Source organism: Anguilla anguilla, chromosome 9 (assembly GCF_013347855.1).
Source record: "Anguilla anguilla isolate fAngAng1 chromosome 9, fAngAng1.pri, whole genome shotgun sequence".
In the NCBI taxonomy this organism is placed as follows: domain Eukaryota; kingdom Metazoa; phylum Chordata; class Actinopteri; order Anguilliformes; family Anguillidae; genus Anguilla; species Anguilla anguilla.
In genome coordinates, this window is record NC_049209.1 from 30,411,231 (window position 1) to 30,428,898 (window position 17,668).

At 42.6% G+C, this 17,668-nt stretch overlaps 2 protein-coding genes across 3 annotated transcripts; both read right to left on the reverse strand.

The window, feature by feature from the left end:
- Positions 1-1,851: 1,851 nt before the first annotated feature.
- Positions 1,852-5,261, reverse strand: LOC118235005 (ADP/ATP translocase 2-like). Its single transcript, XM_035431955.1, has 4 exons — positions 5,066-5,261; positions 2,919-3,405; positions 2,605-2,745; positions 1,852-2,317 (listed from the first exon to the last, which is right to left on the reverse strand). Exons 1-4 carry the CDS (start codon positions 5,174-5,176, stop codon positions 2,160-2,162), a joined length of 897 nt encoding a protein of 298 aa, XP_035287846.1. The 5' UTR covers positions 5,177-5,261; the 3' UTR covers positions 1,852-2,159.
- Positions 5,262-7,208: 1,947 nt separating this feature from the next.
- On the reverse strand, positions 7,209-17,635 carry LOC118234991 (pre-mRNA 3'-end-processing factor FIP1-like). Of its 2 annotated transcripts, none has more exons than XM_035431924.1 (16): positions 17,272-17,635; positions 16,729-16,768; positions 15,668-15,731; positions 14,456-14,565; positions 13,902-13,957; positions 13,383-13,493; positions 13,026-13,156; positions 12,750-12,889; positions 12,469-12,568; positions 11,809-11,950; positions 11,699-11,722; positions 11,294-11,351; positions 11,160-11,218; positions 10,596-10,794; positions 9,197-9,358; positions 7,209-8,253 (listed from the first exon to the last, which is right to left on the reverse strand). In XM_035431924.1, the coding sequence occupies exons 1-16, from the start codon at positions 17,360-17,362 to the stop codon at positions 8,130-8,132; spliced, it is 1,611 nt and encodes a 536-aa protein (XP_035287815.1). In that variant the 5' UTR covers positions 17,363-17,635; the 3' UTR covers positions 7,209-8,129. The 2 variants fall into 2 exon arrangements, with proteins under 2 accessions (XP_035287815.1, XP_035287814.1); XM_035431923.1 differs by having other exon boundaries at positions 11,160-11,221.
- Positions 17,636-17,668: the final 33 nt, after the last annotated feature.

The window sequence follows — 17,668 nt, forward strand, 5'->3', positions numbered from 1 at the left end:
TAATTCAGTTTATGTTTAACTAGGGTGGTCATACCGGAAGTGAGCTGTGCTAAAAACAGGTAACCTATCCTTTCCCTCTTGAACACGTTAGTGAACCATTCCAAAGAGGAAAGTGCACAGTGCAGGATTATTTTCAAACGGCCTCGGCCATTGAGAGGAAGGCATTATTACACAATGCACAGACGCTGCCAGGTAAAGAATGTGTAATCTAATAGAGCCACGGGCTAAATAAAGACCTGTAGTGCCCTCTGTTCAAGAGCACCATGCAGATCCTGGTAACTGGAGAAACCTGTGCAGAGACCAATAATCCAGTTTACCAACTTTGCCACCAGGGGACACAGCCACAACTGCTCTGAGAGGCAAAGTGACCTGGCTAGCTTTGATGAATGGATTCACAGTATTTTTGGAAGTTCCTGATGACGGCCAGCTGATGAGATCATGTGGCATAGTCTGGCAGCACAGGGGTGGAAGGCATCTCATATATCCTCCCCAAGTAACAGTACACTTCAACACCAAGCCTGACTGTCCAAGCCTTCAGCCTCCTATCATACCATGTAGCAGCCTGACAAAGTCCACAATGAATACACATGCTAACTCACCTGTAGCTCACACATCATCATCATTGATGTGGATCATGTGATCAAACACCCATAATCAAATCATGCCAGAAATGTAGTGTAAGTGGTATGCAAATAGTGGGAATAGCACTCATCTAAGCCAGTATGCAATGCTGATATGTGGTGACAACAGGATGTAGCCCATACTGCAGAAGTAAACCGTACCGAAGGCTCTTGCCTTTAACTTGTCCTGATAAGCAATCTTGATAATCTTTATCATGCCACCGTTTATAATATTGTATCTTACAGGCTGCTCTGTAATATCCAAACATATCCTGATTCACCTTGAGTGCTCAGTTATGAACTAAATCAGTGCTGAGGAGTCTATTTTTAAAATTGGGCAGCTCCCAACGGTTCAAGCTGCACTGTGATACATACAGTGGATTTGAGAATATTCCTGTCTGAATTCACAAACATAGCACCCTTGTCACCTGGACACTTACAAGATGTGTCCTGATAAGCTTGGATGGAATCACTAGTCTGCACAAACCCTGGATACACGTCATAGGAATCCCTACACGTACTGTAAAACACATACCAATTCACAGCACACTCTCCAGAGGAGATATATTGATTTTCAGTCCCTGCAACCTACCCAAAAGGCCAGATTGATCACAGACCTTGATGAAGCGCATATCCATTAACAGCAGCGTCCTATGCAGGGCTACCATAGGTAGGATGACAAACAAATATAAAAATCACAACCCACTGCCTTGTCAGAGCTGGACAAGAGACGCAATTTAGACGCAAGCATGCGATCAAATTCACATCTCCAATAACTACCGCTTTAATTTATATAGGAATAGTCATTAATACCAACAGAACCGCTGTTAGTAAATGCTGCAGAACCCTTTTCCAACGGGTCTTCGATAGCTTCATGTGGGACCAAGTCAAAATTTATGAAAGTTTATGTGCGTCTCCATCTTGGAATCTTACAAGCATTCACAGCATGGTGACAAATGACAAACACCCACTTCTACAAGCGAGAAGTGGCAGCCGGCCAGCAGATAAGTTACACTTAGCACAGGATCGGTGTCCACGGTACACTGGCTGGAGCCCAAAACCAAGTGAGAAGTGCTGGCTTAATTTACGTCTCAGCACGCGAGAGGCCAGCTGGGCACCACACTGCTCATGGCCTTAGCATTAGCCCCACTGAACACTGCAGCTCAGGAAGGTGATCTCACCCGGAGAAACGCTGAAGAAAACGAGCACCAACAGCACAGCCGAGACGTAGTATAATTCAGTAGGTAGCGCTTTATTAAACCGAGGGGGTAAAAACTGGCTGGTGACAGGCAGAGCTCAGGTGTCCCCGATTTGCTTCATGGGAATGACATTGCTGGGGTGGTGGGTGTACGTGGAAGGGTGGGAAGAGAAAGCACATTTTATCCCCCCCCCTCCCTCCCCCAACTAGTAATTGTACCCAGTTGTTCACTATAAATAAGGCGGAACATGAGTCCTTCCAAATTTACAAGATATGTTACATTTACCATTTAACATTAACATCCGGCATTAAAAAAAAAATTTTTTTTCCTTTTTTAAAACTTAGATGACTTTCTTCAGCTCGTCATACAAGACCAAGACAAAGGCTCCACCCATGCCTCGGAGAACATTAGACCAGGCTCCTTTGAAGAAGGCCTTGCCACCCTCATCACGAGCAATCTTCTTCCAGCAGTCAATTGTGCCACTGTACATGATGTCAGCTGTAAAGGAATGGGGGGGAAAAATGTAAATAAATAAAATTAGATAGTACCACCACTACTACATCAGCACAAACCAAGGTAGAGATGCAATTACAAGCATGGTCTGAGTGCAAGGTTTTGGACAAGATGGAGATGGTGTGCTGTAGATTTACAAACACGAGTGCTCCTTCTGGGTATCACCTTGCACTGAACTTGTAGCACAAGCATTTCAAAGCATGCAGGCTACAACGGAGCGTGCACGTCTGTGCAGGCAGGCGGGCAGGAGATCGGGGGACAGCGGGACTCACCTCCTTTACGGCCAGACTGCATCATCATGCGACGACGGACAGTGTCGAAGGGGTAGGATGTGAGACCGGCGACGGCGGTCACAGACTGAGCGATCATCCAGCTGACCACAATGTGAGTGTTCTTCGGGTCCGGCAGCATACCTGGAGAACAGGCATTCATTTAGTCTGGCATTGAACAGCTAGTGAATCAGACCTACAGGCTGATGTTTACGGTCACACAGCTCAAACCAATTACAGCACTTGTATTTTGCAGCCCTTACTAGACCGCAGAGGTCAAAGTGAAAAAGACATAGGCCGTGTACTTAAAACTATACCTTTAGCGGTGTCGTAGATGCCGAAGTAAGCAGCTCTGTAGATGATGATTCCCTGCACCGACACATTGAAGCCTTGGTACAAGCCCTTAAGGCCGTCCGACCTGAAGATCTTCCCCAGGCAGTTTCCCAGGCCACTGAACTCCCGCGCAGCGCCAGCTTTCCCCACATCGGCGGCAAGACGGGTTCGGGCAAAGTCGAGGGGGTACACGAAACACAGGGAGGTGGCCCCAGCAGCACCACCGGAGGCCAGGTTACCGGCGAAGTACCGCCAGAACTGCTTGTGCTTGTCAACCCCATCCAGGAAGACCTTCTTGTACTTGTCCTTGAAGGCAAAGTTGAGGGCCTGGGTGGGGAAGTACCTGATGACATTAGCCAGGTTTCCTCTCCAGAAGGACAAGAAGCCCTGCTCCTTAGGGATCCTGACCACACAGTCTACGATGCCCTTGTACTGCATATCAACAGTGATCTGTTTGCTGGCATGCTGGACCTAGATTCAAAGAAAAGGAAAACCATGAGTGAAGAGCAAGATTCAGGTCTTGAACATGCAAACAAGTGAAGCAAGTCAATGCTGCATACAAGTTCATTGTTCTCACCCAAAACATCTTCTGACCTCACGCCAAGAGAAGCAGTGATTTTAGTATAAGGTCCCATTCCCCATCAGTCAATCATGTCAAATCAAAAAAAGATTAAAGCTAAGGAGCTGACGTCTCGTTTAACGACCAGCGACGTAACTTCCCACTTCAAAATGGAGACGACCGTGGTGAAAACTGTGCCAAGGGCAGGTAGTAAAATATGCAACACGGGGTAAAATAAAGTCTGTTCCTTGGATGTTCGCAATAATTACGTCCGAGTATGCGTGAGAAGCTGTAGAATACAACTGGAAAATAATCCTTAAACTTAAAAAAATGTGAAGGCCATGTAATGTTAATAAATTAAAAGGCAACTTGTAGAAGGTTAGCTAGCTTGTTAGGTAGCTAGCTGCTACACAGACGAATACAACAATGTCTTTTCCAAACCTTGGTCAAAGCGCAACTTTCCGAAAGCTGCATACGGAAATGCACGTGTATATGAAACTAAAATGAATCGCTTCACAGACGACCCATGAATACAAATGCACTTCCCCATTTCGTCCTTAGCAACAGAACGAGGCCTACACCCTTGCAGCGACCTTGGCGGCTAGGAGGAGTGCTAAAGACTAGTCTTGATCGGATGACCTTTTCTAGTGCGACGAGTATTTGCCAACTAAGTAGCCACATGTCCGCTAAACTCTTCATCGGGTATAGGAAATACAGATTTGCCGGACAGCAAAGGCTTCGGTCCAAGGGTCACGACGACCGAGCGGCCTAACCATGGTATTTTACAGGAAACCGGCCGGCCATCAAAGCTAGCAAGACAATTGTAGCCAACTAACGTTAACTAGGCCAGTGGCAAACTCGCAATGCATTTGCTGAGTTTTCGTTCCAACCAATTGCAATCCCAGCATTTAGCAAGCTAATCATTTTCATTAATTACGCGTTTCAAGTGGAGAGACCATTTACCCCTTTTAAGATTCATTGTGTCAGGAATAGCTAACATCATGCATGTCAGATTTGGTTCGTTGCTTGCTGTCTTTGGACCCCCAAGTCTTTGAGCTAGGCAGTTAGCTAACTGGGCTCATAGGAAGACAACTGGCCACAAACGGATACTGGTAAGACAGCCAGTCAGATACACTATTTATATAGCGACTTTTACTACTTAAATCGGAATTCATCAAAACTTTACCCATATTGCCAATTTGTATGGTTATCAAACGTTACCGAATTTGCTAAGGACAACGTAGCCTGTCATCACCGGAGATATCGCATAACCTTCAGGTCTTAATGGTACACCCTAGTTAACTGCACTCAAACACACAGCAAGCACTAATCCCTATATGAAATGAGTCTTCATAACCTGAATATTACAGAGTATGCTTGCTACCTAACTAAAACGCACGTTACATCGCAAAAAGCCGGTCAACTTGCAACAACGGAAATGTAACTTTGAGGTTATATCGAAGAGCTTGCTAACGGTTATACCACAAACTCTGCTAAATCAGCTAACTAGACTATATATAGATCAAGAAAGTTAACTCGAGATAAATGTAACATTGCACAACATCCGATTACCTGAAGAAGAAGCTTGACTCTCTCAATGGGAGCAACAGCTGTCTTGGAAATAGCAGCTGCGATACCGCCAGCCAGGAAGTCCTTGGCGAATGAAATAGCGGTCTCATTCATTGTGCCCGGTCGTCGAGGTGGAGCAGCTAGGGAAACACAGAAGCCCTACGCCAAAGCGGACGAAATGGCCGAATTTATAGATCAGCGAGGATTTAGTTCTACTAAGATCGCGAGACTACATGGGAACTCGGTATGTTGAATGCCATTGGTCCTTCGGCTATGCAGGAATCGTAACCTTGGTCGTCACAGGGAGGAGGTATGAGAACAAACGATGACGTATTAACTAGGGGATTGTAACACAAAAAGCAATAAAAAACTTTTACTTAGTGCGAACTTTCTAAAATTATCATTTACATGTTCATACACCATTTCAGTGGAACTCTCTGAACGAAATAAATTTAAAAAGCAGGTAGAGAACCCATGGCATTTGGAAGGATTTTTGCATTAGATTTTAAGTGAAATGGCTTCAACAGGGCAACTGAATGAACAAAAATTAAACTTAAAAATAAAAATAAACCTTAAATACATTTTCAGAACGCACTGGTTCATTTATGTTTCAGGATGTGAAAATATGACAGTAAGTTGATTCGGGACCAAAGTTATTGTACAAATTGTGCCTACTGTGTCTGGTGCTTGGAATCAGCTCGTGGAAAAGGGGGAAGGTGAGCTGGACGTCACCGCAGCACACCCATAGTGTCCTTGTCATACGGTTTAGAGTAAAGCAAGTGGAACTCGAGTCACCTTCAAACTGTATGACCTCAAATTTCTCCAGTGTGTTATGCTAGGCTCGGCCACGATTAAACGGTTAATTTTTAATTTGTATTTATTTAGTCATAGATATTCTGAAAATAAAAATCATAAAATAAAAACGCACTAGATGACAGATGATTTTGACAGAACTGATAATCCAAAATGCTGTGATTTCAATGTATAGCCTGTGTTATAGGTTGAACATTTCAGTGTGTCTGTAATTAAAAAATGGGTGGGAATGGGGCAAGCTCCTAGGGGCTTCTTGACCCCAGGGGTCAATTGCAGTGTGCTTAGCTGGAGTTTAAACCTCAGGTTTAAACCTCTGGACCATAGAACTGCAATACAACTGGAACAGCCATCCAAATAATCTGGAATAAGGACTAGTTGTTGTAATGCAGTTATGCAGTGTTGAGGTTTAAACCTGTGGTTTAAACTGCAGCTAAGCACCCAGCAATTGACCCAAAGGGTTTAACTTAACCTTTTCACATTTAAAGGGTAGGCTAGAAATTATTAAAAAATGAAATACACCAGCCAAATGGAAGAAGTTGTCCTACTGTATGACTCACACCATGACTGTAATTTCTACATGGTGAAACCAAAGTGTATAAAAATACCCTTAAATAAAAACTGAGAATGTTCACTTTAGTCAAATGTGAATTGTTTAATTACAAATCTAAATATCTGAAGTACAGAGCCAAATCAAGAAGAAATATGTCTTTGTCTCAAAAATTATGGAGCTCACTGTAGGTAAGAATGCAAGAGCTGCACTGAGTATATGAGTCGAAAGAATCTGTGATTTGAGGTTTGAGAGTAGAGTGCTCAAGGTTCAGGGGTTGAGTGTTCAGGGTAGAATGTACAGGGTTGGCGGTCCAAGTGGCAGAACACTACCCTTATTAGTTTAGTGTTGTTTTATGCAAGAAATCTCCCTTATTGTGGAGTGGCAATAGCTGAGATTCTAAACTGATGTGAAAGACAGGATGGAGGGGTCATGGCCCTGTTCCAATCTGAAAAAATACTTGTGTCTTTGTACTCACCCCCCTTGGGGGGGGGGGGGGGGTCTCCAAAGTGACCCAAATATAAGATGGCTGCCACCAGTAAGGGCACTCCAATCCAAAATAAGCGAGTGGATGCAGGACCCACACTCCACCTGCCAATGGAGCCAACAAAAAACATCTCTCCAAGCAGTGATATCATGTCTCTCTTCAACTCAGAGGGGAAGCAGCAATACAGTATTTATAAGTTTGTGTATGGAAAGCAAATAAAACTTTCTGCCAACAAAATATTTTGTTGGTCTTTACAGTGATTTCATATAAGAAAGTCAAGCTCAAATATGCTTTTCAGATATTTTGTACACATATATTTTTACATTTCCCCCCACTTTCAACATGACATTCACAGTTATTTCATCTGCCATTAAAAAGTAAACAGAAACAAAATTATATTAGATTGGAAAGATATATAAAGAAAACAAAACAGAGACTTGGTAATTCCACAGCTGAACTTAATGTGGTCAATCCACTAAGGTATACATGGTTGAATTAAACTGCAAAAATAAATCTGGTTAAACTGCTAAAATATGGATAAACTGTTAAAAATAAACGTGGTTAAACCACAGATAGTCATTTTTTGAAGGAAGATGCGTACAGGTGGTTGGTCCATCTTCAGACGTATCTCGTCACCAACAGGTTTGTTCAGGTTCAGTGTCAAATGACGGATTTAGTTGAAAATGTGCACAACATCAGTATAAACTACACTGAAGTTTAAAGTGAAAGTTTGATGTTTCTGGATTTGCTGGTGATAAACTCTCTGCTCAGTATAAAGACTACAGTTGGAAGAATACTAGATGAGCACCATCTACATCAGAACAAATGAAAACAGGACAGTTTTCTTTCCTTTTTTTTTTTTTTTTTTTTTTACAAAATTAGCTTAAAAAGCTTAAAACAGTTTTAGAAAAAAATAGCTTTTTTAAACAGGGAAGGCATGAAAGTTTCTACCACATACTGCAAAGATTTTCTCAAATAAATATACTACTGCACAGTCACATTTCATTTCAAGTATATGAATGCGAGTGCCCTGTACACTGTGCTACCTGTGCATGTACGTGTCGGATTCTGTAGGTCTACACACAAGTGTGTGTGGGTGAGTGTGTATGTGGGTGAGTGTGTATCCTTACACAGCACACCCATTAATGGTGGGGTGGGGGAGGGGAAGGTAGTGGCTTGTGGCAATGTAGGCAGTGTTGTTGGGTGGTGCCACGTGGTTGCTAGTCCTTGCCCTCTGGCTCCTCCCCATGCCCCAGCCCTTCCTCCTTCTCCTCCTTGTTGCGTTTGCTCTTCTTGTGTTTGTGTCTACGATGACTCTCCCCCTCCTCGCCATCATGTTGCCTGCTGTAAATACCAAAAATTCCACTCACATTAACCCATCTACTCTCATTAAGCAATTTACCAACAAATCTATTCTCATAAAAGAAAAAAAATTACTCTATCTAACCAATCTTTCATTAACAAATGTTCTCACATGAATCAATCTACTTTCATTAATGCCATATTTGAGGCTCAGTCTGTCATAGTTCCTGCATACTCACCCTATAACACAGCAGCAACCAAACCTGTTCCTGGAGATCTACCATCCTGTAGGTTTTCATTTCAACCCTAATTTGGCACACCTGACTGCAATACTTTGCAGCTCAACAAGATCTCAAACTGTTGAATGAGGGATGCTTTGTTAGGCCTCCAGGGAAAATGTAGAGAATGGCAGATCTCCAGAAACAGGGTTGGTTACCACCGCTATAACAGAATCATTTGCACTGAATCAGGGAAAGTCACTTCTTTTTTACTTTGACCTTCAGCCATATTCAGCAGCTGAATATCCTCTGGGCTGATGTTAGAGAAAAGCACAGTTGTTTTGCCTGCTCTTATCATTTAGGGCCTGATTTACTAAGACCTTTAGCACATGTAAAACTAACAGCACAACCGATGACTGGTCGTGTTATTGGTTTTGCGTGTGCTAAAAGGTTTTGCTCATGCTAAAGGTAAGTAAATTAGTAAAGTAAATCAGGCCCTTAGATGTTTGTTGCATCAGTTAGTAGCCAAACTAGTGGTATGGGCTCCGTTTTTCTGAGTTCAGCCCATACAATTAGCACTGAGCATCAGTTGAGCAGTACTATTAATGCTGAGTAATTTTGCTAATGCCAAGCAGTATGTTCCTACTTTGATAGTTGCGAGTGATTACTTTTGTCCACAGTCAGTCGTCCCTCTCATCTCACTCAACTGTTAGACACCACAGCTCAGACTGGTGTACTGTGGCCCTCGCACAAGGAGGGAAACTCACCGCTTGGAGGACTTGTGTTTGCTCTCCTCCTTGTCTCTGTGCCGTCGATCTCTGTGTCGCTCTTCCTTTTCCCGGCTACGCTCACAACTACGCTCACGACTGTGTTCACGCCCATGGTGAAACTCCCGCTCGTGACTGTAGTAGTGATACCGGTCATCATCACTGTGTGCCAGGAGAAACAGGAGCCAATGAGAAGCATCTCCATAGGAAAACAATAAGGTAATCGCGTAATTAGAGGAAACTGAGTTCTAAATGCTAGTTTAAAGCTAATTTCCTAACAGTGAAATATAGTTTCACCTATCCATAATCATAACAAAGGATGCAAGACACATCAGCTTTCATGTGTCTTAAGGTAAGGTGTTAAATAACATCAGCTTCCATGTGCCTCTGATTATACGGTAGAGTTGTGCGGGATCCTATGATTCAATAGTAATATTAATTAAGAAATAAATTAATGATCAGAAGATGGGCTGTGTGAGAACTTGGTATAAAGTACCCTCCTTATGTTACCACAGAGGTGCGCTTACAATGACTTGCATAGTGTTGGCTGCAAGATTAGATCAACAATGCCTTTATTAGCCACATGTATTTCAAGAATCAGCTCATTGTTTGTTGTAGTTCACTTTCACTTTACACATAATACTGTAATTAGGCCAATGTGACCCTAAAAGGCCTGTTGGCTGTCAACAGGGCAACCAGACGTCAGTGTCAATAGGGCGGCCAGATTGAAACAGTCCAAATGTCACTCCAGAACAGTCAGGATTATTTTCCTGAACTGAAACGTACCTACATAGCTAGCTGGCTATGCCAAATTTTAGCTAATATGTTGCCATATTTAACTGCTTGTCCAGCGCATATGTATGACCAATCAATGCATTATGCAGTGCAGTGCAGCACTGTTACCATGGAAACTCCCTGTAGCATGACAAGGGGGGTGCCAGTAGCATTGTTGAACTTTGGAGAATGACTGAAATTGATAGCCTGTGAATGCTTAGTATTAAAACATTCAATTACATGGTCCGTAAATGTGTAATGTTATAATTGTATTTGAAATGTGCAACACTGTCTCTCATTGCAGGACACAGAGGGTCAAAAGGTAGGACTATCCTTTACAGATACCTCATTTATATTTTTGGGTACATCATTATCATCTTGACTAAAGTCAGAGTAGCCTACTGTCAAACCGGAACCGTTGTATTTTTGGGCAACCAAACTTTGGTCCTCCATCTTGGCTCTAGCTCTCTGGTAATCTGATCCCTAACATTGTTTGCACTGTGTGTATCACAATGTTTGTGCTGCTGCATGTCAATGATACTGTACTGCACGTGCATGACTGATGCAGAGTGTTTGACTCAGTGATACTGTGTGTGCAGAGACTGACTACAGGTCAATAGCTCACTTGCTGTACTCGCTGGTGGTGGGAGTACGATCCCTCTCGCGGTCTCTCTCTCTCTCAATCTCTCTGTCCCGTTCCCTGTCTCGGCGAGGGCCCCCATATTCCCAGTGGCCCCCACTTCCAGCTGCTACGCCCTTCTCTAGTGAGGTCCCCCAGGGTGGGTGTGACGATGAGACAGGGGGATAACTGATGTAATTTGGGTCTACAGGAAAGAAAAAGTTGAGTTATTTGACCAGATAGAAAAAGTCACAATTCGTGTTCATTTTGGGTCAAGATAAGGTAGGGTTAAGATTAAGTTAACATTCCATCATGGCCAGTCAAACATGGGTTGATTTTTGAGTACTACAGTATACTACAGTACAGTATTACAGTAACTTATAGTAAATATGTAATGAAGAGAGCAAGATGAGAGCATTTGATGGAAATATAAATTAGGAATGCAAGGTGGGAGTGGGTGTAATACAGGGAGGTAAGGTAAGAGTGTGAAAAAATGACAAGCCCTCTAATGAATCCCAGGTTTGATAAAACCGACACTGAAGAAATTGACATTATCAGAGGTTCCCTCACCTGCAGTGTTGTACCCAAAAGCAGGGGGAGGTCTGTTGCTGTAGCCTGAAGGTGGGCACCTACTACAGACAAAAGATAAGTCAGGACCATTACCTAACCCACAGCCTCACTTGAACTGCAGGTCAGTCACTCACCTATCCAATGGGGGCATTAACAGACTAGGGGGCGGAGCCATCGGTGGTGGGAACAGCCCTGGAAAAATACAGACATGATGTAAACCCAGTGTAGTTAAGACTTATTATAGGCCATTATACAAACATGGTGTAAATGTGGTGTTACCATGATGGAAACCCTCCTCTTCTGAGCTCAAAACAGGGCCCTGGAACCTTCAAATTAAGTGTATGCTGTTCATGGTCATGATATGTATGATGTGTGATTTACACATGCCTGTTTTATATGCGATATGTACACACCTTCACAGTGTATAATACATGCATCCTAGATAGATGGATTGTACTGGCCCGCAGCATGTGATTGTAAGAGTGTTCTGGCCAGGTAAATGATAATAATTATTGTTATTAGTAGATTATAGAGTTTACCTGGAAGGGCAGGTGGAGGTATACCTGTGGAAATCCAGAACAGGTGAACATTATCATACACAATCAGGAAAAACCCAGGTTTAAAAAAAACATTAGAAAAGGATGCTTACCTGGGGGGTGCAGAGGGGGGGGCATTCGTGAGACAGGTGGGGGTGGGTGCATGAAGTGTGGGGGAGGAGCTCCAATGGGTGGGGGAGGGGGCCCGGCTGGCGGAACAAAGGGTTGGGATTTAGCAGAGTGATCTCCCAGCACCTGCAGGGGAAAACACAAGCGCACCTGTGCTTTAGAACCAGGAGCTGGAACCGCTCCATTCCAGTCACCCTGTCTGCTTAATATAGAATTCCAGTGGCCTCCAAAATTATTCACAAACTTGATAAAGATGAGCAAGGAAGGCTGTATAAAATAAACAATGATCCACATTGTATGTTCAAAAATACTGGAAAATCATATTATTTTTATACTAATACAGTTGTACAGAAAAATGCTTTTTTTGCCAATATTGGTAATCCAGTAGTATCATATGGCAAATACCAGTAACCCAGAACTGATATGTCGTCTTGGAACCCAGATGATCAGATATCAAAATAATTCAGAATACTTGCTTTACCACCAGGGAACAGCAGCAAATAGGCATTTTTGGGATGTGGCAGCTTAAAGATGGGTTAGATTGTCAGTGATAAAATCATATTGGTTCACTTGCTGCTTCAACCTTCCTGAAACTACCTGTGTTTAATCGAATTGGCAGCAGCAATGGGAGGAGAGAGGCAAACCTGGATGGGATTCTGTTCAAGCATTTCTCTCCTGCGTCCCTCCACCCGGCGAATAGCACCTGTCTGTCCACCAATCACATCGATTGTCCCACCCAACTTCCTGCAGAAAAAGAGGAAGATTACAACACAATCACAGGGCTAAAATCATGATGAAGTGTGCTGTGCACTGGGCTGAAGATTTAGCAAAAGGCTACTGGGTGCTATGCCTTCAGGCTGTTTTCTCCTCATATCTAAAACTTCATGGCTATGTAGTGGTGTCGGGGGGAGGGCTGCTTTCAAACCTGTTTGGGGGGGGCCCAGCTTTAAGTCTACTGGCGGTGGGAAGCACTATGGGAGGGGGAGGGAAGTCCATCTTAAAGTCCTGTTTGGCGGCAGACACCTCCATTTCCTTCTCCAAAACGGCCACCCTTCCCTGCTGAACCTTTCAAACACAGACTGCAGGTTAGGCAAACTTAAAAACATTCAGTTCAGGTAATAAATTGACCTCACCTGGAATGCCCCAATTACCCAGAACACAGATTTACTGTAACCTTTATCCTCCAAGCTGCCAGACCTACTGTGATCTTGTTCTCTGAGGCGAGGGGAACATTGGGCTCAAGCCCCAGCTGCAGCCTGCGCTGTTTCTCACAGTATGCTTTCCACGTTTCCTCGTTAAAGCCATAGTTGAAGTAATCAGACAGATCAGCACCTGCAGATAAAGTGGAGGAAGGAACTTGTTCACATGTTGCAGCCACAACAACAAGCTGGATTTTGTGGACGTTGTGCTCTTGTTCACATGTGCATAGTGAGGTCACCACTCTAGTTCCACTGTATCGAGAGCAGAAAGAGGAACTCTAGTGTGGGGGAGAGGAGCCAAGGCTCTGTAACTCTGACTCCCCAGGTGACCCCTTGTCTTTGTGTTCCTGGATCCTCACCTGGTTTCCGCCATGGTTTGTCCTCAAAAATGTCCGTCTCCACCTCTGGTTCTGCCTCCAGCCCGTTCATGCCCAACACCTCCAAATCTACTCCTTTGGGTGGCAGCTTGGCTGACAAAGACATCAAAACAACAATCAAACTCAACTGGCATCAGAATTAAATGATCAGAATTACCCTCGTCTCATCACACACCAGCGCCACCTCTGGTCGATTGGATGCCTGCAGTCTGCCTTGAGCCCTCTGCGTGTGACGCGTACACCACCAACTGCACAGGTCAGCTAGCGGAACGCAGAGTGAAACTATGCGGCGGTCGGCATCACGCACTCCAGAGCTCGCCCAAACTGACAGAGGTGCAGTGATGAGATGGACCTACAAATATAATTTGGCATTCTAAACTGGAAGAAGAAAAAAAAAAGCTATGATAAAAAAAATTGGTGAAAAATAATAAATAAATAGGAACACATTGTAGCACCACTGCAAATGGATGAAATTAGCAGCATGTCGGAAGTGTCCTTCACCTGCTGGAGCCAAGTAACCCCTCCCTGGTTTCAGACTCAGGTTCATCGGTGGGGCCCTAAACAGGTAGCGTGAAAGGAAAGGTTTTTTGAGTTTCATTCATAGCATGTTACTTTATTCGGCAAAGATTGTACGCATTATTCATTCACACATCAAGGAATGCCACCCTAGGCAGCAAGCATCATTCCTGTCCAGTTCCTCAATACTCATTACATTACAAGCATTTAGCAGACGCTCTTATTCATTGCATTTACATTTGCATCCATTTATACAGCTGGATGCAGGATAAGTACCTTGGTAAGTACCAGACAATGGCAGTGTGCCTGCAAATCGAACCTGTGACCTTTAGGTTACAAGACCAGGTCCTTACCCATTATACTACACTTCCACCCACACTATACTCTACACCGCTGCTCCGGAATCACAACTAGCCAGCATTAGCTATATTTCTCTTTACACATTTTATAAGAGAGAAGGCCTCTATGAGACATAGTGAGTATGAATCAAACAGCGCTCTCTAGAGGCTATATGGATAAATGAAAATAGGAATTCTCACATGTACGAGGGAGCTCCAGTTTTAATGTTCCCTATCGTGACCTTGACATCATCGTCGTCACTGTCGCTGTCATCATCATCATCATCATCATCCTCACCACTTTTTGCTACCTGAGGAAACACAATACATCTCACTGATGAGCACTCTTAGATATCTGAGACTCCACACAGACCCCACACATTCACTGAGCTTTAGGGACAAAGTACAGAGTGAACATTCCCAATTTTATTTATGACTGTTATGTTCAATGACTTTCCTGGTGAACAGATTCATCTTGATCATACTGATGTATCACATATATTGATCATAACAATAGAATTGTGATTGGGCCATTTAAGATAAAATATCAATAAAATTACAGAAATTTTAAACACTGTCCAATATGGCATTTTAAACGGAATTGCAGTGCGTGCAAACCGTGTAAAGATGTTCAAAACTTAATTTCAGTGTAAAATTAATTGGGATTTATACTAAAGTGCCTTCAGAAAGTATTCACCCCTTGATCTTTCTTATATATTGTCCTGTTACATTTTAAAATTTGAATAAATTTAAATAATTTTCCCTCTTCAGCAACACAATTAATCAACCCTATTTATGATGCAAATAATATTTTTATTAAACAAGTAGGGTTTGGGCAGTAGTTGCAGCTATGGGTACATGTGCATGAACTTTGCACATTTAGATTTTGCAATTTTTCTGCCCCTTCATCAAAGCATATTGGCTCCAGCTTTACCACGCCAGACAGAGCATCAGTGCACAGCAATGTTCAGGTCAACACAGATTTTCAGTAGGAAAAAGCCCAGTCTTTGGCTGGGCTATTCCACAACCCTGACCTTCTTGTTTTCAAGCCATTCAGTTATAAATGTTTGTGTAGGAGTAGGGAAAGTCTCATTTAAATATATTTTAGTCTGATGTTTGAACTCATAATCGATGGAGAGGGAAAGTTTTCTGAAGGCACTGCATAATATGGTGTAAAAGATTTACTGATCCATGGAAAGGCTGACAGTGGACTGCTGGGATTAACACATGGGCATAAAGTAAACAGAAAACAAACATGTACCACTTGCCGTAAACGTATGTATATGAACAAGAAGCCCAGTACAAGCCAATAGCAGCACTTTTCATTAACTAAGTATGTTTGGGTTCCTTTTAAGACAACTCTGAGAAAAAAAAGGAAATCCAAGCTGGCTTGGAGGTGCTGACTAATCCTACCTGAGCACAGGTGTCTTTCCCCTCTGTGCCACTGAGATAGCTCTCCTGAGTGGAATCTTCCAACCTGAGACACAGAGACGATGGTATTATACTGAAAACACACTTTGGCCCAGGCTAATCTTGGGGTCAGCAAACATGAATCCATTCGCCATTAACAGATCTCAAGCGGCCATCAGAACTGTGCTTTGTTAATCATCCATATTGCCCGGAAATCAATTCTAAAGAAATTACAAGGGCCTTTGATGGAGTTTCTATCTATTGCACAAGCTGTAGAATGAATGGAAGGTTTGAGACATAAATCCGCAATATATTGTGATTTTATCCATTCATCTGGATGGTCAGGCCCTTAGTCTGCCGACCCCAGCTGCATGAGGAAGCCCCTCTCACGCAATGACTGTGCAGCTCAGCCAGTGCAATGTGAAACAGTGGAGTTTTGATGGACATCCTCAGAAAGACACGTGGTTGTCTTCGCCCTTCAGCACTGTGAAAGTTGCAATTGGGGGTTCTAAATTTGGAATAGCTACAGAAAAATGTGGATTTAAAAAATGTTAAATACATAAGGAAAAAGGCCATGTAATCAGGAGACTGCTTCAGAAAAGGAGACCAGACCTCAGTGGCACAGTTTACTTCTTCACACAAACCGCAGTAGATAAGTGCAGCGTTCACCCACATCCATAAGATATCTAATATCGTTACATACTTGTTTACTGAAGCAATTTCGGCAAAATACCCTCATCAACAGCACAACGGCAGAGACCCAAGATGTCATCAGCCAATTAGAAACACCATCATATGCTGTGCTGAAGAATGTGCAGAGTTTGGAATGGAATCAGTAACAATGATCTCAAACCGGGCACCAGTGGTAATCAGTCTGGATTAAAGACAAAGAAGAGATAATCTGGATCTGGAATATTAACCTGAATCCTCAGTACAGGTTTATGATAATTATGAACCCAAGTTATAATTATATTCATGAACAACAATAAATACATTCATTCAAAATTCATACAAAAACTAAAAACTGTTCTGAAGCGAAGGGAAGTTATAAAATAGGTTCTTACCCCGGCAAATCCTCCTCGTTTTGTTTCTCGGAGTTCTCGTCTATATAAAAACAAATGCACGTTGAATTGTATCTTTGCAATATAAGTGAATTCATGTATTACCACAACTAGGCTATACTACTTATCCTACAGTGAAATTGAAAAAGAAAAAATATTTTGATTATGTCAGTCCTTATCAACTAAAACAACGATAAACAATATCGAATTTTGAAATGGAACATTGTCAAAACATCACCTGATAATATTTGCGGTTAGTTAAAGAATCGTGTTTATTTTAGTGAGAGCCAATTGTCAAGAGCGTTAAATCCGGGTCCACATCCCGGGCAGCCAGTTGTCGGGACAAACAGAGGGAAGAATAAGCTCGGAAATATTTTAGGCACGCAACGCTTTTTTAAAAATAAATTTAGCTCAATTTCCATTTTCTTTCACATATTCCAATAGTCTACAGCTTTAGGAATCGGAAAAGGCCTTCTGTACGTGTACCGTATAAGCATGGAGTTTGCTTAGCCTATATAATGCAATTTTTAATTCATACATATTTACCCCCATAAAGCCAGTGTTCCTCATCTTCCCCGGGTTCGGTCACGGTATTTGGTACCGAAGTGGGATCTGAAGTGCCCAGTTCGGTCGCCATGGTTTCTTTACTATTTAGCTTTTTTTTTTTTTTTTTTTTTTTTTTTAATGTTAAAAATATATATTCTGGTCGGGGGGTATTTGGGGCACTATGTAAAAGGAAAAAAACACAATCTGCATGCCCCACGACATCGATGCGCAATGTGCAGCGATATGTAATATAACAACATAAAATACCCCAAGTATAACATCAACTAGCCAGCGTTAGCTATATTTCTCAGCGAAACCACCGCCATGTATAATCTCTCTAAAAGGAAATCACTCTCCTGTTCCTGGGTCCTAACGCCTGATCTTTTCCATAAAATGC